Source organism: Hypanus sabinus, chromosome 10 (assembly GCF_030144855.1).
Source record: "Hypanus sabinus isolate sHypSab1 chromosome 10, sHypSab1.hap1, whole genome shotgun sequence".
NCBI classification, from domain to species: Eukaryota; Metazoa; Chordata; class Chondrichthyes; order Myliobatiformes; family Dasyatidae; genus Hypanus; species Hypanus sabinus.
The window spans coordinates 76454662-76477514 of NC_082715.1; the positions used below are offsets into that span (position 1 = coordinate 76454662).

The 22853-nt window shown below is 41.6% G+C and overlaps 1 protein-coding gene across 1 annotated transcript in view; it reads left to right on the forward strand.

The window, feature by feature from the left end:
* Window positions 1-22853, forward strand: part of LOC132400772 (pecanex-like protein 1) — a 232878-nt gene that overhangs the window by 75377 nt on the left and 134648 nt on the right. Inside the window, exons 14-16 of the mRNA XM_059982121.1 lie at window positions 3465-3636; window positions 7766-7876; window positions 21174-21265. Of these exons, the coding sequence (XP_059838104.1) occupies window positions 3465-3636; window positions 7766-7876; window positions 21174-21265 (375 nt within the window). The remainder of the gene's footprint in view (window positions 1-3464; window positions 3637-7765; window positions 7877-21173; window positions 21266-22853) is intronic.

Here is a 22853-nt window from a genome sequence, read left to right on the forward strand (position 1 = left end):
TAGGGTTCGTGTTCACAGGATACTGCTGTTAAGAAGGCATATGGTGTGTTGGGATTCATCAACTGTGGGATTGAGTTCAAGAGCCATGAGGTAATGTTACAGCTATTTAAGATGTTGGTCAGACCCTACTTGGAGTACTGTGTTTAGTTCTGGTCACCTCACTACAGGGAGGATGTGGGTACTGTAGAGAGAGTGCAGAGGAGATTTACAAGGATGTTGCCTGGATTGGAGAGCATGCCTTATGAGAATAGGTTGAGTGAACACGGCTTTTCCTCCTTGGAGAGACAGAGGATGAGAGGTGACCTGATAGAGGTGTGTAAGATGATGAGAGGCATTGATTGTGTAGATAGCCAGAGGTTTTTTCCCAGGCTGGAATGGCTAACACAACGGGGCATAGTTTAAGTTGCTTGGAAGTAGGTATGGAGGGGGTGTCAGGAGTAGGTTTTTCACATAGAAGCGGTGGGTGCATGGAATGCACCACCAGTGATGGTGTTGGAGGCAGATACAATAAGGGTCTTTTAAAAAAGAAACACTCTTAGATAGGTATATGGAACTTAGAAAAATAGTGGGCTATGCAGTAGGGAAATTCTAGGTAGTTTCTAGAATAGGTTATATGGTTGGCACAACATTGTGGGCCAAAGGGCCTGTAATATGCTTCAGATTTCTATGTTCTGTGTTCTCTGTCCTGTGATTAGGTTAGGGTTACAAAGTTGGGGTGCTGGGCAGTGTTGTTTGTTGAGCTAGATGGGCCTGTTTCACACTGTATCTCTAAGTAAAATGAAGTAAATGTTAACATTACTGTTCTATGAATCCAATTCTTCTAGGACGATCACTGATCACCTTTGAAGAATTGGGAAGATGAAAGGGAGTCCTCTAAGCCCTCTTGCAATGGAGATGGATCAGTACACTTATTGTCTGGTTGAGCTGGTGAAGAGATGAGGGGATAAGTGACAAGACCGCCAGGAATTTTTTTATTTATTGGTTGAGTTCGGCAAGCATTATAGAGCTGACTAATATGTCTCCTAGAGCAGTGGGGTGGGAAGGGTTGCTGCTGTCATTCTCCTGACATGAGACAAAATATAATAAATGCCAGAGACAATGTTTGTGACTGAATTCCATTACAAGATGCTTTCTGGACCACTTCATTTGTTCTGGGCAGCCTTACCCCCTTCAGGGTCAGGAACAGTTATTACCCTTCAATCGTCAGGATCCTGAACCAGCCTGGATAACTTCACTCACCTCAATAGTCAACTGATTTCACAATGTACGGACTCATTTTCAAGGAATCTACAACTCATGTTCTCAATATTGTTTTTTATTTATTTATTATTATTATTTTGTAGTGCACAGTTTTTCTTCTTTTCTACATTGGTTGCTTGCCCGTCTTTGTTTCGGTGTAATTTGTCATTGATTCTATAGCATTTCTTTGTACCTACTGTGAATGCCCGCAAGAAAATGGATCTCCAGGTAGTATACGATACCATTTATGTACTTTGATAATAAATTTATTTTGAATGTTGAACTTCTGCGGGTGATGAATACAATTCAAGTGTCTGATTTTCTGACAAGGTGTTTGCTGCATAGGATTTAAGAACAGGGCGAGATCACTCAGCTTTTCGTGCCAGTTCTCCACTCAATAAGATTGCAATCGATCTCATTGTAGCCTTAATGAGATCAGTCAGAAATTAAGGCAGCATGGTAGCATTGCAGCTAGCCTAATATCTTATAGCACCAGTGACTGGGGTTCAATTCTTGCGGCTCTGTAGGTTTGTATATTTACCCCATGACCATGTGGGTTTCCTCCAGGCACTCTGGTTTCCTCCCACATTCCAGGTGTATGTGTTAGGATTAGTAAGTTGTGGGCATGCTATGTTTGCACTGGAAGTTTGGTGACACTTGAGGGATGTCCCCAGCACAATCCTCAGAATATTTTGGTTGTTGACACAAATGATACGTTTCACACTATGTTTCGAAGTACACGTAACAAGTAAAACTTCCATTAATTACCCCTTCTCTCTTTTTCCATTCCCCAATCAGTCTCCCCTCTTACCCCTTCCAATCTCTTCACATGCCAATCACCCACCTCTGGTGCCCCTCCTCCTTCCCTTTCTCATATGGTCCATTCTCCCCTCCTATCAAATTCCTTGTTCTTCCACCCTTTACCTTTTCTACTTATCACCTCCCAAGTCCCCACTTCGTTCTCCCTCCCCACCCACCTCATCTGCCAGCTTGTACTCCTTTTCTCCACCCCCACCTTCATATTCTGACTTCTTCCCCTTCTCTTTCCAGTCCTCATGAAGAGTCTCAGGCTGAAATGTTGACTGTTAATTTCTCTCCATAGATGCTACCTGACTGTCTTAGTTCCTCCAACATTTTATGTATATTACTCTGGATTTGCAACTCTGGAATATGTTGTGTTTATGACAAATAAAGCTCATTCTTAATCTTTAACTCCACATTCCAATACTTATCATTTCATCTCCATATCATAACCTCTTGCTCTTTAAGATTAATGTCACTGGGACAATGATCAGAAATAAGCCAGAAAGGTCTTGCACAAAGGTAGACTCTTAAAAGAGAGGAATGCTTTGAAATAATGATGGTTAATATACGCAGATCATTCGACCCATTTTATCTGTGTGGGCTCTTTGGAAGAGCTTTCCATGAACACTAATAGTGGTGGAAACTGCAGTTTTGTTCCCTTTTGAATAATTAACCATTTTCTTTCCAAAACTTAATATTGAATCAGCTCTTTTTAGCAATACATTCCCAGTCATCATTACCTGCTCACTGTAAACAGATTCTCAGTTTCCTTCTTGGGCTCTATCCAGTTTTCTCAAGTCTTTGTCATCTGATTACTGACCATTTCAGTAATGCAAACAACGTAAATAAAGGTTAACTGTACTTGTCACATCTGCATTGAACCATACAGTGAAATGTGACATTTGCATCAAATCAAATCAAATCAACAAGGATTATGTTGGAAGCATTCCGCAAATGTCGCCAAGCTTCCACGGCGACATGCCATCCCCACAACTCAATAACCCTAAATGCACAGCTTTGGAATATGGGAGGAAACTCACGTGGTCACAGGGAGAACATACAGACTTCTGTCAGACATCGGCGGGAATTGAATTCCAATCAGTAATCACTGGTGCTGTAATAGCATTACACTAATCACTATGGCACCATATAGAGGGAATCTATCAGTCCTTCATGATTTTGGAACTCTTATTATATTTTTCATGATCTGAGAAAAACATCCCAACTTCTCCTGTCTTTCCATGCAATTAAAGTCCTCTGTTGTCAGTACTACTCAAATCTCTGCATCCAGAGTTGGACAGAGTATTCCAGCTGAGGTCTAACAAATGATTTTAAAATATTTAGGTGTTTTCTTTTGTATTATTTATTGGGATTCCATGAGCTTTCTTAACTGCTTGTGCTTTCTCTCATGTTTCTCCTAGGGACACAATAGAATTGTTGCATACAGCAGATCTATTTATTTTTCCATTTGCTGTGGCCTTGTGTGGGTTTTGGATCTCGGCAGTAAAAGCACTCGACTTCCATCTTCTACTCTGTATGGATTTAGATTAATGTCTACCGAAAACTTTGCAACTGCCAGAGATTTTATTATCGGTGAGTCAACATTGGTTTAGCTATGAACATTACATAGCTTAGTTAGCAACATTTCAACATTCAGGTTCCTGGGTATCATTATTTTGCAGAACCTCATTTCCTTCATTGGCAAGATGGTTTGGCTGAGGATGCACTTCTTGTAGGAGTTAATAAAATTCCTTCTTCCCCAGAACATACTGGTGCAAATTTCAACTCAGTTTCTCTCTCCATAAGTGCTGCCTGATCAGACTCCATAGCTAGCTCATTAACCCACCCCACCAACCTCCACTGCCACTTCAGATAAGTTCAAGTTCATTGACATCTGACTGTACACATATACAATAAATGAAACAACATTTGGTTCGACCAAACAATTAGACAGACAGACATACTTTATTGATCCCGAGGGAAATTGGGTTTCATTACAGCTGCACCAATCAAGAATAGTGTAGAAATATAGCAATATAAAACCATAAACAATTGAATAATAATAAGTTAATTATGCCAAGTGGAAATAAGTCCAGGACCAGCCTATTGGCTCAGGGTGTCTGACACTCCGAGGGAGGAGTTGTAAAGTTTGATGGCCACAGGTAGGAATGACTTCCATTGACGCTCAGTGTTACATCTCGGTGGAATGAGTCTCTGGCTGAATGTACTCCTGTGCCTAACCAGTACATTATGGAGTGGATGGGAGTCATTGTCCAAGATGGGATGCAATTTGGACAGCATCCTCTTTTCAGACCCCACCATTGGAGAGTCCAGTTCCACCTCCACAACATCACTGGCCTTACAAATGAGTTTGTTGATTCTGTTGGTGTCTGCTACCCCATTATCTAGTGTCACGTTATGAGCATACAATCGGTCTATGTATATAGCAGTTACATGTGTGTTGTGTTTTATAAGATTGCCTTAAAGTTTATATTCATTGTGTTCTTTATGCTTAGGGTGTTTTTTTTAATTCTGCATCGAATCAGGAGTAACAATAATTTCATTTTCCTTTACACTTGTGTACTGAAGAATGAAAATAAACAGCCTTGAATCTTGAATCCTGAATGATCAGTTAAGAAAATTTTGTATTGGATATAAACGCACACTTACATGCTCACAAATTCACACTCTCAACTCAGTATCTAAAGTCTTGAGAAGAGCTTTAAGATAAAATTATTGATGCTACTGACAATGGCTCAACAAACCTGCCCAGTGGTCACTAAGAAATATGCTGTTACTGGGAACCATTGCTGTCACTTCCTATCTGTTGCTGTAAGCTGTATCTACCATTCCATCTAATTTCATAAACATAAATACATTTTGTGTGCAGTATTATATATAGCTTTAGGTAAGAGAAGAGGCTAATGTCCATTCAATTCTACATATAAATTGGATAATACTTTTGTACATTCAAGTGACTTCTCAGATTCAATGTCTTGCTGTATGTATGAGTTCTGTAAAACTGCCATGTCTTCTGATAAACGTACCACTGGGGCTTACAGAGGAAAGTGTAGGAAAGAATATCTTTATCAAAAAATCAATATAATTCCCTTCTTTGGCAAAAGATGTGAACTGTCATCCCTTGGGGAATTGTGGAGCAATGTTTATGGTTATGATTAGTAGAAATTATTCTCAGGTGTAGTAAAACCAGATGAAATACATCATGTTTAGTAATTTGTTTTTGTGTGTATGGCTCAAAAATAGTTACTTTACACAAGCAGTAAGGCTGATCAACACCTCCACCCACTAACCCGCCCCTCCGCAATTCACTACTTTGTTGTTTCCTTTCAGGTATCTTATGACCCTGTGTTTAGTCTCAATTCATAGACATATAATCAATATAGAAGCTATACTTTGTATTTATATTTATAATGTTTTTTATTATTGTGTTCTTTATCTTACTATGATTTTTTTTGTGCTGCATCAGATCTGGAAGAACAATTATTTTGTTCTCCTTACAGTTAATTGGAAATTACATTAAACAATCTTGAATAATCTGTAGCTACAGTTCTGTATTCTGATTGGTATAATATCCCTATTACTTCCAAGGATATTTTAAATATGCCTTCTCTTGCTGTACTTCCCTCAAGCCATCAGGCTGATCAAAAACTCCACCTATTAACCCACCTCTCCATCACTACATCCTCATCAAGGACTCCTCCTGACAAGCCTTCAGTGCACTTCATCCACCCCCACATTGCCACTTTACACTTACACTGCACAGCTCATACCCACACTGACACAATCACTATTCTGCTGTCTTTTCATATGCCTTGCTGCTACCTCTTGCTAAGAGTCACTCTGTCACTTTACCATTTCCTGTTAGTCACCTTATGTACAGATACTCTTGCACCTAGTGTCACTTTGTACACACAATCAGTTTATAAGCTAATCTTATGCATATGTGGCCACACTCAAACGGTTATTGTATACTGTGTTTAATTATACTGTGATTAATTTTATATTTGTATGGATTATGTGGCCACTGGGTGTAATTGGACGGTACGGTTCATTGGGCTAGAAGAACCAGTTACCCTGGTCTAACTCGAAATAAAAAATAAAGAAATACTTATTGTGCTTTTTATGCTTATTGTGTTTTATATATTGCATTGGATCTGGAGAAACAATCATTACATTGTCCTTTACACTACTGTACTTGGAAATGAAAATCTTGCATCTGTACAATTCTTAGATCCCATGTTTCAATTGTGAGTATCGCTGGATTTAACCAATACATCATTTGCAGCCCAGCCTTTAGCAATATCTTGCTGAGTAATGGGATGTAATCTTTCACAGTCATCGAAAGGGATGGACAGAGCCAGTTTAACTATACAAGTGAAACACTGCCCATAGAGTACCATTGCTTCCCTACAGTGATTGCTCAGCCCTGAACTGCATAAAGCGTGACACTTCCTCATTACTGTGCATCTGACTGTATGATTCTGTCCCTACATCTGTAAAACATGTTGTTACTGTTATCTTTCCAGAAATGTTGCACTCTCCGAACTGTGTGATGCACTTTTAGCATGGGCCTTCAAATGACTGGGTTCATGGTCTGCCATTACTGTTGCTCCAATTCCTTTCACTGTTTCTTGTGCTCCATTTATCTTCTTCTATCGCCATTGCCCTCGATGTGCCCACTATTACTGTTGCCTTTATTAAGCTCTTTTGTTACTCTGAAAGATCTTCTATTGTCCTTGCTGTGCTGTGTTCTCTATTCTCGTTGCTTGTGCTGTGTCCTCTTCCTGTTAGTCTTGATGTGCCCTCTTTTCCTTTTACTTTTGGTAAGTCCATTTCCTGCCATGCATGCTGTGTCCTCTAGTCCTGTTGCCATGTCCGTGAACACTAGTCCAGTTGCCCTTGCCGTGTCCTCTAGTCCAGTTGCCCTTGCCGTGTCCTCTAGTCCAGTTGCCCTTGCCGTGCCCACTAGTCCAGTTGCCCTTGCCGTGCCCACTAGTCCAGTTGCCCTTGCCGTGCCCACTAGTCCAGTTGCCCTTGCCGTGTCCTCAAGTCCAGTTGCCCTTGCCGTGTCCTCAAGTCCAGTTGCCCTTGCCGTGCCCACTAGTCCAGTTGCCCTTGCCGTGTCCTCAAGTCCAGTTGCCCTTGCCGTGCCCACTAGTCCAGTTGCCCTTGCCGTGTCCTCAAGTCCAGTTGCCCTTGCCGTGCTCACTAGTCCAGTTGCCCTTGCCGTGCCCACTAGTCCAGTTGCCCTTGCCGTGTCCTCAAGTCCAGTTGCCCTTGCCGTGTCCTCAAGTCCAGTTGCCCTTGCCGTGTCCTCAAGTCCAGTTGCCCTTGCCGTGTCCTCAAGTCCAGTTGCCCTTGCCGTGCTCACTAGTCCAGTTGCCCTTGCCGTGTCCTCAAGTCCAGTTGCCCTTGCTGTGCCCACTAGTCCAGTTGCCCTTGCCGTGCCCACTAGTCCAGTTGCCCTTGCCGTGCCCACTAGTCCAGTTGCCCTTGCCGTGTCCTCAAGTCCAGTTGCCCTTGCCGTGCTCACTAGTCCAGTTGCCCTTGCCGTGTCCTCTAGTCCTGCTGCCCTTGCTGTTCCCTCTAGTCCAGTTGCCTTTCCATCTCCTCTAGTTCTGTTGCCCTTGCCGTGTTCTCTGTTCCTGTTCCACCTCTGCATTCCCATTTCCCTCACATTGTATTTTCTCTTTTGTTTCAGGGTTCACCCAATGTTTCCCTCTCATTTTCCTCCTGGGTCTTCTTCCACAGATTAACACTTTCTTCACATACTTGCTGGAGCAAGTCGACATGCATATATTTGGTGGATCTGGTATGTACATGCAACTTTCTTTTTTAATTGTAAAATAAATACTTTAATGCCTTGTGAAATTCAAATTATGTAGAAAACATTGTGCAAACTGGGGTTTCTCGATCCAAGACACCAACTGTTATTCCACTCCATAGATGCTACCTGACCTGCTGGGTTTCTCCTGCATTTTGTGTGGGTTATTCTTCATTTCCAGCATCTGCAGAATCACTTGTGTTTTAATAAACAATTTGCTTTATCCTACTATGGGATTTTTATTTCTCATTAAAACTTTGTATTGAGTTTGCCATCTGTGTTGACAGCCAGTGCAAGTAAGTTTCTCTTGGTCATATAGACTTTGGTTAGGGAGAAGAAAACCAATTGAGGTCAAAGTTCAAAGGAAATTTATTATCAAAATTTGTATATATATATTGCCATTCACTACCCTGACATTTATTTTCTTGCAGGTTATTCTTTGTAGATATAAAGAAATACAAACTAAGTCAATGGCGAACTACGTATTAAGTTGGACAATCAATGTGAAAATTGCTAGTTTGTTGAGATGGTTAAAAAGTATGTTTCTTAAAGGGAAATGACAGGGTGCAAATTGCAGCACTAGTAGTTCAGAAGAAGTATATCTAGAAGTTTTGTGACCTACACACAAAACGTTACCATGTATGACCAGCCACCATCTTAATTGTAGACAGAGTGGGTGGGGTGGCTCTATTGGAAGCTTTTAAAATCCAACAAAAGGCAACTAAAAAGCTATAAGAAGGAAAAAGATGATATGTGAGGGCAGACTAACCAATAATGTAAAGCAGGATAGAAACATAGAAAACCTATAGCACAATACAGGCCCTTCAGCCCACAAAGCTATGCCAAACATGTCCTTACCTTAGAACTTCCTAGGCTTACCCATAGCCCTGTATTTTACTAAGCTTCATGAATCCATCCAGGAGTCTCTTAAAAGACCCTATCATTTCTGTCTCCACCACCGCGCTGGCAGCCCATTCCACGCACTCAACGCTCTCTGCATTTTTAAAAAAAAAGAAAAAACATACCCCTGACATCTCCTCTGTACCTACTTCCAAGCACCTCAAAACTCTGCCCTCTCGTGTTAGCCATTTCAGCCCTGGGAAAAAGCCTCTGACTATCCACACGATCAATGCCTCTCATTATCTTGTACACCTCCATCAGGTCACCTCTCATCCTCGGTAGCTCCAAGGAATTCATTCAGCCTATCCTCCTATGATAACTCTTTCATTCTGAAGTTATCCTTGTGAACCTCCTCTGGACTCTCTTCAATACCAGCACATCTCTTCTTAGATGAGGAGCTCAAAACTGTTCACAATGCTCAAGGTGATTGTGGGGGCTTGGCACTGTTGATCAACGATAGTGTCACAGCTGCAGAAAAGGTGGATGTCATGGAGGGATTGTCTACAGTCTTTGTGGGTGGAAGTTAGGAACAGGAAGGGGTCAATACCTTTACTGGGTGTTTATTATAGGCCGCCCAATAGTAACAGGGAAGTCGAGGAGCAGATAGGGCAACAGATCCTGGAAGGGTGTAATAGCATGCAGATATTAAGAATGAGGAAGTGCTGGAGCTTTTGGAAAGCATCAAGTTGGAGAAGTCGCCAGGACCGGATGAGATGTACCCAAGGCTACTGTGGGAGGCGAGGGAGGAGATTGCTGAGCCTCTGGCGATGATTTTTGCATCATCAATGGGAACAGGAGAGGTTCTGGAGGATTGAAGGGTTGCGAAATGTTGTTCCTTTATTCAAGAAAGGGAGTAGAGAGAGCCCAGGAAATTGTAGACCAGTCTTACCTCAGTGGTTGGTAAGTTGATGGAGAAGATCCTGAGAGGCAGGATTTATGAACATTTGGAAAGGTATAATATGATAAGGAATAGTCCGCATGGCTTTGTCAAAGGCAGGTCGTGCCTTATGAGCCTGATTGAATTTTTTGAGGATGTGACTAAACACATTGATGAAGGAAGAGCAGTAGATGTAGTGTATATGGATTTCAGCAAGGCATTTGATTAGGTACCCCATGCAAGGCTTATTGAGAAAGTAAGGAGGCATGGGATCCAAGGGGACATTGCTTTGTTAATCCAGAACTGGCTTGCACACAGAAGGCAAAGAGTGATTGTAGATGGGTCATATTCTGCATGAAGGTCGGTGACCAGTGGTGTGCCTCAGGGATCTGTTCTGGGTCCCTTTACTCTTCGTTATTTTTATAAATGACCTGGTTGAGGAAGTGAAGGGATGGGTTAATAAGTTTGCTGATGACACAAAGGTTGGACGTGTTGTGGATAGTGTGGAGAGCTGTCAGAGGTTACAGCGGGACATTGATAGGATGCAAAACTGGGCTGAGAAGTGGCAGTTGGAGTTCAACCCAGATAAGTGTGAAGTGGTTCATTTTGGTAGGTCAAATATGATGGCAGAATATAGTATTAATGGTAAGACTCTTTTGGCAGTGTGGAGGATCAGAGGGATCTTGGGGTCCGAGTCCATAGATTGCTCAAAGCAGCTACGCAGGTTGACTCTGTGGTTAAGAAGGCATACAGTGCATTGGCCTTCATCAATCGTGGGATTGAGTTTAAGAGCCGTGAGGTAATGTTGCAGCTATATAAGATCCTGGTCAGACCCCACTTGGAGTACTGTGCTCAGTTGTGGTCGCCTCACTACAGGAAGGATGTGGAAACTATAGAAAGGGTGTAGAGGAGATTTACAAGGATGTTGCCTGGATTGGGGAGCATGCCTTATGAAAGCAGGTTGAGTGAACTCGGGCTTTTCTTCTTGGAGTGACGGAGAATGAGAGGTGACCTGATAGAGGTGCATAAGATGATGAGAGGCATTGATCATGTGGATAGTCAGAGGCTTTTTCCCAGGGCTGAAATGGCTGCCACAAGAGGACACAGGTTTAAGGTGCTGGGAAGCAGGTACAGAGGGGATGTCAGGGCTAAATTTTTTACACAGAGAGTGGTGAGTGCGTGGAATGGGCTGCTGGCAACTGCAGTGGAGGTGGATATGATAGGGTCTTTAAAGAGACTTTTGGATAGGTGCCTGGTGCTTAGAACAATAGAGGGCTATGGGTAATTTCTAAGGTAGGGACATGTTTGGCACAACTTTGTGGGTCAAAGGGTCTGTATTGTGCTGTAGGTTTTTCTGTTTCTGTGTTTTTTTTCTATTCTCATAAGGCATGCTCCCTAATCCAGGCAACAACCTTGTAAATGTCCTCTGCACTCTTTCTTTGGTTTTCATATCCTTCCTGTAGTGAGGCAACCAGAACTGAGCACAGTACTCCCAAGTGGGGTCTGACCAGGGTCACATAAGTTTTTTCAATTATATAAAGAGTAAAAAGGAGGTGAGAGTTGATATTGGACCACTGGAAAATGATGGTGGTGAGGTAGTAATGGGGGACAGAAATGGCAGATGAACTTAAAGGGTATTTTACATCTGTCTTTACTGTGGAAGACACAAGCAGTGTGCCAGAGGTCCATGAGTGTCAGGTAGCAGGAGTGAGTGCCATTGCTATTACAAAGAAAAAAATGCTAGGCAAACTCAAAGGTGTTAAGGTGGATATGTCACCTGGACCCGATGGACTACACCCTAGAGTCCTGAGAGAGGTTGCTGGAGAGATAGCGGATCCATTGGTCATGATCTTTCAAGAATCACTTGATTATGGCATGGACTCGGAAGACTGGAAGATTGCAAAGTCACTCCAGTCTTTCTGAAGGAAGGAAGGCAAAATAAAGGAAATTATAGGCCAGTTAGCCTAACCTCAATGGTTGGGATAATTTTGGAGTATTATTAAGGATGAGGTTTTGGGGCGCTTGGAGAATAATGATAAAATAAGTCAAATTCAGCATAGTCTCTGTCAGCGGAAATCTTGCCTGATAAATTTGTTAGAGTACTTCAAGGAAGCAACAAGCAGGACAAAGGAGAGGCAGTGGATGTCATTTACTTGGATTTTCAGAAGGTGTTTGATAAGATGCCACACACGAGGCTGCTGAACAAAATAAAATCCTATGGAATTACGGGAGAGATACTGGCATAGATAGCGGAATGGCTGACAGGCAGGAGGCATTGAATGGGAATAAAAGGGGCCTTTGCTGATTGGTTGCTGGTGACTAGTGGTGTTCCTCAGGGGTCAGTATTGGGACCGTTCACATGTGAAACATCTTGCTTTCCCTGGCTGTGTAAGTCTAGGGAAGGTCATTTCCGGCCCTGCCAAACTCGTGAGGTTGAGACGTGCTCGATCCCACCCCAAACTCCAGTTTGAATGAATTCTGTATTATTTGCTACCCGGTTTTAAAATTACGACAATGAAATAAACAGACGATTAAAGGAATTATATTTCTGAATGTTAACTAAAGGGTTAGTAATGGATAACAAAAAAAAAGGCCCATTCTGATTAAACAGTCAAATGTACACAAGTTGGAGCTCATTTTGAACTTCTTTGTCACTCACGTGCTGGCCCTCTATCAACGTGAAAGCTCAGACCACCTTCTGAATGTCGCTTGTAGTCCTTCTCAAACAAACAGGTCTTCCACTGGATAGTATGCTACGACCAGTTTTCCCCAGAATCTTCTCTCTTCATCTTCTCACAAACAAAAGCTCCAAGCCCAACCTTCGTGTACCTCACCAGAGACACCTCCCCTTAATCTGATCATCCTAATCGGATGGCACACATTTCTCAACAATAATCCAAACATAAGCTGAAAACGAGCAGCACTCACAGAACAGCACAAAAGGAAATACATACAGCAAAACAGTAAAAAAAAGTGAACCAGGGCATTCTGCATTGTTTGTCAGTGATTTAGATAATGGAATTGATGGCTTTGTGGCAAAGTCTGCGGATGATACAAAAATAGGTGAAGGGGTAGGTAGAGCTGAGGAAGCAATGCGATTGCAGCAGGACTTGGACAAATTGGAAGAATGGACAAAAAAGTGGCAGATGGAATACAGTGTTGGGAAAAGTATGATAATGCATTTTGGTAAAAGGTGCAATAGTGTGGACTATTACCTAAATGGGGAGAAGGTTCAAACATCAGAGGTGCAGAGGGACTTAAGAGACTTTGTGCAAGACTTCCAGAAGGTTAATTTACAGGTTGAGTCTGTGGTAAAGAAGGCAAAAACAATGTTGGTATTTACTTCGAAGGGGAATGGAGTATAAAAGCAAGGAGATAATATTAAGCCTTATAAGACACTAGTCAGGCCACACTTAGAATTTTGTCAGCAGTTTAGAGCCCCATATTTCAGAAAAGATGTGTTGTCATTGGAGAGAGTCCAGCGGAGGTTCATGAGGATGATTCCAAGAATGAAGGGGGTTAATAGATGAGGATCATTTGGCAGCTTTTGGACTGTACTCTGGAATTTAGAAGAATGTGGATGGGGGCGGGTGTGCGTCTCTTTAGAACCTACCGAATGTTGAAAGGACTGGATAGGGTGGGTGTGGACAGGATGTTTCCTGTGGTGAGGGTATCCAGAACCAGAGGGCACAGCCTCAAAATTGAAGGGTTACACTTTAGAACAGAAGTAAGAAGGAATTTTTTAGCCAGAGAGTAGTAAATCTGTGGAATGCTCTGCCACAGACTGCGGTGGAGGCCAAGTCCATGCGAATATTTAAGGCGGAAGTTGATCATTTCCTGGTCAGTCCGGGCATCAAAGGATATGGCAAGAGGCAGGTGTACTGGGTTGAGTGGGATCTGGGATCAGCCATGTTGGAATAGTGGAGCAGACACAATGGCTGAATGGCCTGATTCTTCTCCAATGTCTTGGTCTTGTGGTTGGTAAAAATAACGAGAAAGGTGACAGAGGATCGGAAGATGTCAAATCCTTGTGGGTAGATTTAAGATATTGCGAGGGTAAAATAACCCTGATAGGAGCTATAGACAGACCCCAAAACAGTAGCCAGGATGTGGGATATAAATTTCAATGGAAAATAGAAAGGGCATGTAACAAGGGCAATGTTATGTTGGTCATTAGGGCTTTCAATATGCTGGTAGATTGGGAAAGTCAGGTTGGGGCTAGATCCCATGGGAGGCCTTTCTAGAGCAGCTTGTGGTTGAACGCACTAGGGAAAAGGCAATTCTGGACTAGGCATTGTTTATTGAACCAGATTTAATAAGGGATCTTAAGGTTAAGGAACCCTTAGGAGACAATGATAATAATATGATAGAGTGGTGTCAGTGAACAATGTGACCAGCAGCGACATCCTACAGACAGTTTACAAAACTACTTCTTTTACTACTACTACTTTCAAATATGATTCTACTAAGCTGAGTGCAATTGGAACCTGTAAATTATATTTCAATGTTGTGTTTTTGGACCAATTGAGCGAACTGGCGCTTTGCTGTCTCCAAGGGAGTTTGGTGAGGTTGGAGCGGAGTGTGCAGCCTGGAAGCCTGAAGACAGGCACAAGCCCATGATTGACAGTACTGCTTTTCTCTGATTGAAGCAATGAACAAGGTAGAAGTCGATGAGGTTTCAATTAAGTTGAATACTCCTGCTTTGAATTTTGATATTCCATTTGTTGTTCGCCTGCTTTTTGCTGTTTGTGCAATTTGTGCTTTATTCACATGTTGGGTGTTTGATGTTTTCTTGAACGGGTTCCATGGTGCTTTATTGTTTTCTCAAGAGTTGTATTCTGTATACATAATTTGATAATAAATGTACTTTGTACCTTGAATTCACTCTGCAATCTGAGAGGGAGAAGATAAAGTCAGATGTATCAGTATTATAGCGGAGTAAGGGAATTACAGAGGTATGAGGGAGGAGCTAGCCAAAGTTCATTGGAAGGGAGTGTCCTTATTCTAGTCTTGTGTCTTATGGTGACAAGGGAAGCCTTGCTGGGAAGCCAAGTTAGTAGACATGAGAGAAGGGCAGGAAAAGACATTGATAAGATACTGCAGGTATTTTCAGCTTCAGGCTCATACCAGAAAATGGTTTTGCAAAGCAGGGAATGACATCTGTAAAATGTCAAGCATCAATCAACTAGAGCAGTGAGGTGAAAACTGCTACTGAAACTTAGCAAGGCAAAAGAGTGAAAGATGTTCAAAGCCGTGGAGTATTTAGGTAAGAGAAAATAAAGACAAACTGGCTTGAAAGGTTGATAACCCCAGGCACAAACTTTTGTTGATTGTGAAAGAAATCAAAAGTGGCATGAAAGCAAAAGCAAAAGCAGACATCTTAACAACAGCTGTGTGGAAGATGTTGACATGACAGCAAATAGAAAGGAACTAGACAAACTGAGAGAATGAAATGTAGTTCTTCAGAAAGCAGGGTGAGCAGTGGTGTTGAGATTGAAGTATCAGTCCGTACGCTTTTTAATAGATAGCTACATGGTACAGCACTTAATAGGTCATTTTACCTATAATACTGTGCTGACTTTGATGCCGATTTATCTTAAAATGTCCTCCTCCTGTGCATCATCCATATCCTTCCATATTAATGTTTCTATCTAAAGCCTCTTAAACTCCACTACACAGCCTGCTTCCACTACTAACTCAGAAACTCATTCCAAGCACCAGTACTATCTGCATTTAAAAAAAAACTTGCCCTTCACATCACCTTCAAACTTTCCTTAAAAACATATCACTTGGTATTTGACATCTCTACCTTGGAGAAAATGACTGCCTACACTATCTATGCCTCTCATAAATTTAAAAACCTCCCTCAGTCTTTCCTCAGCCTGCAGTGCTCAAGGGGGAACCTCTAAAGTTTCTCCAACTTCCCCTTATAACTCATAGAATCCAAGAGTAAACTTCTCCTGTGCCTCTTCACATCCTTCCTATAATGGAGTGAACAGAACTGCTTGCAATATTCCAAGTGTGATCTGACTGAAGTTTATGTAGCTGTAGCATGACTTCCTTACTCCTATACTCGCCACACCCACCAGTAAAGGTAAACATGCCTAATGCCTTCTTTACTACCTTATACACTCGCGTAGCATCTTTCAGTGAATTATGAACCTGAACCCAAGATCCCCCTATCTTAATGCTCTTAAGAAGCCTGTCATTAACAGGATACAGTCTTCTTTCATTTGACCTCCCAAAATGCAACATCTCACACTTGCCTGGATTAAGTTCTATTTGTCATTAAATTTTCTCTGAGATAGAGTCATCGAGGTAAAAGACACAGATGTAGGCCCTTTGGCACAATCTGTCCATGCCAAATATGTCTTCCTGAGCAAATCCCATGTACCTGCATTTGGTCTATATCCGTTTAAACTTTTCTTTCTACAAATATGTTTTAAACATTGCAACTTGCTATGGAAGTTGGTTCCATGGATGGTGATGGAGAAATGCACAAGTAGAAAAGAATCAGACTTGGTCAAAGTAGTATTGCAAATGGGACAGAAATAGGCACCAAAGGTAATGAAACATCTGAGTTTTTTTCATTAGAGCAGTACAGCACAGCCTTTGGCTCATGTATTCTACCAACCATTTAACCTACTCCTCAATCACTCTAACCTTTCCCTTCCACGTAGCCCTCCATTTTTCTCTGATCCATGTGCCTGTCTAAGGGTCTCTTAAATGTCCTTATATACTTGCCTCTACCACACAGTGCATACCATGCACTTACTACTCTGTAAAAAAAAATCCCTACCTCTGTCACAGCCCTATGCTTCCCTCCAATCACCTTAACATTACCTACCTTCCCCCCCCCCCCACCATAATACCCATTTCTGGCCTTTGAAAAAGGCACTAGCTATCCACACGATATTTGCCTCTTACCATCTTGTACACATATATATCAAGTCACTTCTCATCCTCTGTTGCTCCAAAGAGAAAAGACTTGGTTGCTCACTTTTTATTCATAAAACATGGCTCTAAAATCTAGGAAGCATCCTGGTAAACCTCCTCAGCACCCTTTCTAAAGCTTCCATATCGTTTCTATAATAAAGTGACCAGAAATAACCATAATACTCCAAGGTAATCCAAGGTAATACCAGATCTTTATAGGGCTTGCAACATTATCTCACAGCTCTTGAACAATCCCTCAACTAATAAAGGCCAACAAACCATATACCTTCTGAACCTACCTATCAATTTGTGTGGCAAATTTGAGAGTTCTGTATCAGCGAAGGATGCAGCAAATATACTGTCATAATTTACTGAGAAATGTTGGGAGAGACAGAGTCTGTTTAGAGCAAAATCACATTTTTATAAGCAGACAGGATTAGCTTGAACCCCATGAAAGATCACCTAACCCAAACCTTTAATTTGGAGGAAGTGAGTGAGGTTAAAGGAGAAGTTGGTTAATATACAGAACAAGTTTAGCCAGATGAAGTTAGGTGACTGTGCAAGGAGGCTGGTTGGGTCATTGTAAAGAATGAAGTTAAGAACTCTTGGAATGCTAGTATGGTATGGTGCAGGCCGAGTTGATACCCATGGGGTCAAAATCAGCTGGTTGCAGCAGGAACCTGTCAAAATGGAAGAGGGTGTCAGAAGTATCACAAGTTCAAGTGGAAAGAGATATCAGAGAAAGAACAGAATCAGGATGGGAAGAAGTAAATTCTGTGGAAGAACAGACTGAAACAATGGGTCTACCAGGATAAACCTTGCTTGTGGATTTTAGAATATACAATGCCTATAAAAGGTATTCACCCCCTTGGAAGGTTTCATGTTTACTGTTTTGCAACATTGAATCACAGTGGATTTAATTTGGCTTTTTTGACACTGATCAACAGAAACAACATGTTTTTGTGTCAAAGTGAAAAGAGATATCTGCAAAGTGATCTAAATTAGTTACAAATATAAAACACAAAATAATTGATTGCATAAGTATTCACCCCCCCCCCTTTAATATTACACACCAAATAATCATTGGTACAGCAAATTGGTTTTAGAAGTAACATAATTAGTTAAATGGAGATCTGTTTTTCGAGATCTGTATGCAGTCAAGGTGTTTCAATTGATTGCAATAAAAATACACCTGTATCTAGAAGGTATAACTGCTGGTAAGTCAGTATCCTGACACAAACTACACCATGAAGACACCAGAACACTCCAAGCAACTCTGTGAAAAGGTTATTGAAAAGCACAAGTCAGGAGATGGATACAAGAAAATTTCCGTCACTGAATATCCCTTGGAGTACAGTCAAGTTAATCAGCAAGAAATGGAAAGAATATGACACAGCTATAAATATGCCTAGAGCAGGCTATCCTCAAAAACTGAGTGACCGTGCAAGAAGGGGACTAGTGAGGGAGGCCACCAAGAGACCTTTGACAACTCTGGATGAGATACAAGCTGCAGTGGCTGAGATGGGAGAGACAGTGCATACAACTGTTGCCCGGGTGATTCGCCAGTCGCAGCTTTATGGGAGAATGGCAAAGAGAAAGTCACTGTTGAAAAAAACTGCACGTAAAATCTCAGCTAGAGTTTGCCAGAAGGCATGTGGGAAACTGAGGTCAGCTGGAAGAAGGTTCTATGTTCTGATGAAACCAAAATTGAGTCTTTTGGCCGTCAGACTAAACATTAGGTTTGGCATAAGCCAGACACGTCACATCATCAAAAACACACCATCCCTGCTGTGAAGCATGGTGGTGGCTGCATTATGCTTTTGGGATGCTTCACTGCAGCAGGCCCTGGAAAGGTTGTGAAGGTAGAGGGTAAAGTGAATGTGGCAAAATACAGGGAAATTCTGGAGGAAAACCTGATGCAAGAGGACTGTGACTTGGGAGAAGATTTGTTTTCCAGCAAGACAATGACCAGAAGCATAAAGCCAAAGCTACACAGGAATGGCTTAAAACAAACAAAATTAATGTCCTGGAGTGGCCAAGTCAGAGTTCAGACCTCAATCCAACTGAGAATTTGTGGCTGGACTTAAAACGGACTGTTCACTCACAATCCCATGAAACCTGACAGAGCTTGAGCAGTTTTGTAAAGTAGAATCGGGCAAAATTGCAGTGTCCGGATATGCAAAGCTGATAGATACCTATCCAAACAGACTCAAGGCTGTAATTGCTGTCAAAGGTGTATCTACTAAATATTGACTTGAAGCAGGTGAATACTTACACAATCAGTTGTGTTATATGTTTGTAATTAATTTAGATCACTTTGGAGAGATCTGCTTTCACTATGACACGCAAGAGTCTTTTCCTGTTGATCAGTGTCAAAAAAGCCAGTTTAAATCCACTGTGATTCAATGTTGTAAAACAATAAAACATGACAACTTCCTGGGAGGGGTGGGGGTGGGTGACAGCTGAATACTTTCTCTAGACACTGTAAGACCATAAGACATAGGAGCAGAATTAGGCTATTCGGACCATTGACTCTGCTCTGACATTCCATCTTGATTGATTTATTATTTCTCTCAACCCCATTCTTCTGCCTATACCCATAACCTTTGACGCCCTTACTAATTAAGAACCTATCAATCTCCACTTTAAATATACACAATGACTTGGCCTCAATACCAAACTGTGAGAATGAATTACACATATTCACTTAATTTTTCCTCATCTCTGTTCTGAAATGATGTATTTGAGGCTGTGCCTTCTGGCCCTAGACTCCCCCACTATAAGAAACATCCTCTCCATGTACGCTGTAACTAGGCCTTTCAATATTCAATAGGTTTCAAAAGATTCCCCCCTCCATTTTTCTAAACTTTGATGAGTACAGGCCCAGAGCTATCAAACCATCCTTAAATGTTAGCCCTTTCATTCTGGGGATTATGTTCATAAATATTCTCAGGATCCTCTCCAACACCAGCACATCCCTGCTTATGCAACACTTACCCAACAGGCTGGTATATGTCTAGGGGAAAAGGAGATCCAGCCACTCACCAACCCACCTCCCACTCGCGCAGGTGCTGTGAGAATCGAGTTTATGCCTCGCGCCCGTCCACAGTATCAAACCCACAACAAATACCGTTATGAAATACACTTTAAAGAGTTTACTAAAATTAAAAGAGTATTAGGCAATACAATATATATGCAAGGGAAAAAATCAAATCGGCGCCAACTTATCAAAGTTCAGTCAGTTTAGTGCACATCGTTGGAGCTCAAACATCGAACCATTCAACCCCTCGTCGCTTGCCTCCGACCTCCACGTCTTCGCACCTAGGACCACGCCCGGGGGCTCTTCCAAGCCGTGCAGTGCACGTCCACCTTCCTCGACGTCTTCCTCCCGCGCGCTACCCGAAAGCCCGCAAAAAACCCCTCCCCCAAGTTCCCAGCCTCACAAGACAAAATAACATTCCCCATTGGTTAACAAATGAATACAATTACCATATCAACAAGTATAAAGCAAAACAACTGTGAGAGAAACACTTATCAAAGAAGCATTCCTACTCTTAACAAACCAAAAAAACCCATTTTGAGTAATATACACAGGACATTGTACACTTAGATAAGGGGCCCTAAGCTGCTCATGATCTTCCTAGTGCAGTCTGACTAGTGCCTTGGTGGAGAGGTAAGTGTGAGTTTCATGTGGTTGCTATTATCTATGGAAGGAAGATCTCCAGAGAAATTAAAATCAATGACTATGTAGGAGACATGCCCTGATGTTCACCGGATAGGGTCCTGGTCTGAACAGAGAGATGAGGAAGTTAGGGAAAGCAGGTGCTTAGAATCTGCAAATTAGCTAACAGTCCACCCAACAACACTAACTGTATCATTTGATCCTTGGTGAGTGTAGTACTGCAGATTTGGAGGGAGGCAGGTTGGAACAAACAGGGCAGTAGAAAACATGAGATGATCAGCTGCCGGTGAGTAAATGTAGAGAGGGTAAGGAGACTGATGGAGTGCTCAAAGTGGATTGCGATTTGCTTTTCAATTTCTTAAAGAAACATATAAATTGCAGTGAAAATTGGCATTTATTTAGTACTTTTAACATGGTAAAATGTTGACCAGGAAACAAGAATTTTGATCTTAAACTAAGATTTTAAGACTGGTGACCAAGAAATGTGGGTTTAAGGAGCCTGGGAACACCAGTTAAGATATGTATAAAATTAAATGAACTCTAGAAATAGAAAGCAACGCACTCAAAATGCTGGAGGAACTCAGCAGGTCAGGCAGCATCTATGGAAAGGAGTAAACCATCGTCATTTCGGGCCAAGTCATCAACTGTTTATGTTTTCCCATAGATACTGCCTGATCTGCTGAGTTCCTGCAGCATTTTGTGTGTGTTTCTTTGGATTTCTAGCATCTACAGATTTTCTTGTGTTCTTGAGATGAGAAGTAGTTCATTTACATTGCACCAGATATGTGAACTTTAAGTCTGTGTTGGGTCGATGGAATGGTTTAGTGATTGTGGAAAAATCAGTGAAGTTTAAAAATAAAATAACATCCGTAATAATTGTGTTTTCTCAGCTGCAACAGGGCTAATCTCCTCGCTCTATGGCTTTTTCCGCAGTTTACTTGCTGTATGCCTGCTGTATGCTCTGTGTATTGGTACTGTAGAGGTAAGCCATTGATTGGATATTTGAATTGCTAATTCAGCCACACCTCAAAATACATTAAATAAAAGTACTGAATGGAAATAGTAAACTAAAGGAAGAGATGGATGATCTTAATGAGTTTTGCATCATGTTGGAAAAAATAGTATTGCCCATTGAGTCATAGTGTGCTTCAGCATAGAAACAGGCCCTCTGCCCTATGTAGTCCATTGCAAACTATTATTCTGCCTAGTCCCTTCAACCCACACCTGGACCATAGCACTCCATACCCCTTCTATCCAAGCGCCTGTCCAAATTTCTCTTAAATATTGAAATCAAAGCCAAGTCCACCACATCTGCTGGCAGCTTGTTCCACACTCATACCATCCTTTGAGTGAAGAAGCCCTCCCTCATGTTCATCTTAAACATTTCATCTTTTACCTATAGCCTAGTCTCACCCAAACTCAGTGGAAAATACTTGCTGGCATTTACCCAATCTATACTCCACATAATTTTGTTTACCTCTATCAAATCTCTCATTCTCCTACAGTCCTGTAAACTAAGTTCTAACCTATTCAACCTTTCATGTCCTCTATCAAATCTCTCATTCTCCTACAGTCCTGTAAACTAAGTTCTAACCTATTCAACCTATAATTCATGTCCTCATTGATAGGGAAAGGACATAAGCAATTCACATTTTTTTTACATATAACCATAATGAATTATATAAATCACAAAGAATGCTTAATCAAACAATATATTTACAATTTTACTCAAATAGTGCTGAAATATTAAATGCACAACACTCCTCCCTGCTTAGCTATAAACTCCAACTCAATATAGAATGCATCTCAACTATATTCACAGTATGCTATATAATACAGCTACCATACAGACATCCACTGCATAATACATTTTAAATTGTCCCATTCAAACCTAAATATTTAGTTGTTGTGGAGGCGATCTTACTCTTGTGGGATAACATCTATCCTGAAAGGGGGATCACTCTTCTTGGCAGGTGAGACTTGTTGTGAAACAGTCTCAAGTTCTGAGGCCTCCTGTAAGGTGATTGTTGGAGTAAACTTTGAGTCTGCAGGAAGTGGTTTGGACAGCTGTAGCCACCTTTCTTCTCCAATAATTGATTCTGCTCTTCTCAACTGATTGATTTGTCATCTCAAAAAAATGATAGCAGACGCAATCTCCACTGTGGAGGAGAGCGGTCCAGTTCTGTCCTTAATCTTTCCGAGTACCTCCTTTTGATCACCTCTGCAGTCCCTCTCCAGGACTGCTTGTCCAGGAGTGAAACATGAAAGTTCCTTGTTTGAGGAGCCAACTTGTCTCAGCTGTTTGTCCTGCATACTCCTCTTGAGACTGGGTTTGAGGATCTGAGTGTGAAAGCAAAGGACAACCCAAGGACAGCATAACTGGTGAGTTGTTTTTGTGGACTGTGCTGTGTTGCGATAGTCATAGAGGAAATTGGTGAGTTTCTGTTTCAGTGTCGGCGTAGTGTGTTCTGCTGATATTACTTGCAATGTGTTCTTTCACTCTCGACCAACCTTTCCGCCCAGCCATGTGTAGCTGAGTGGTACAATGCAGATGTAATATGTCTTATTCC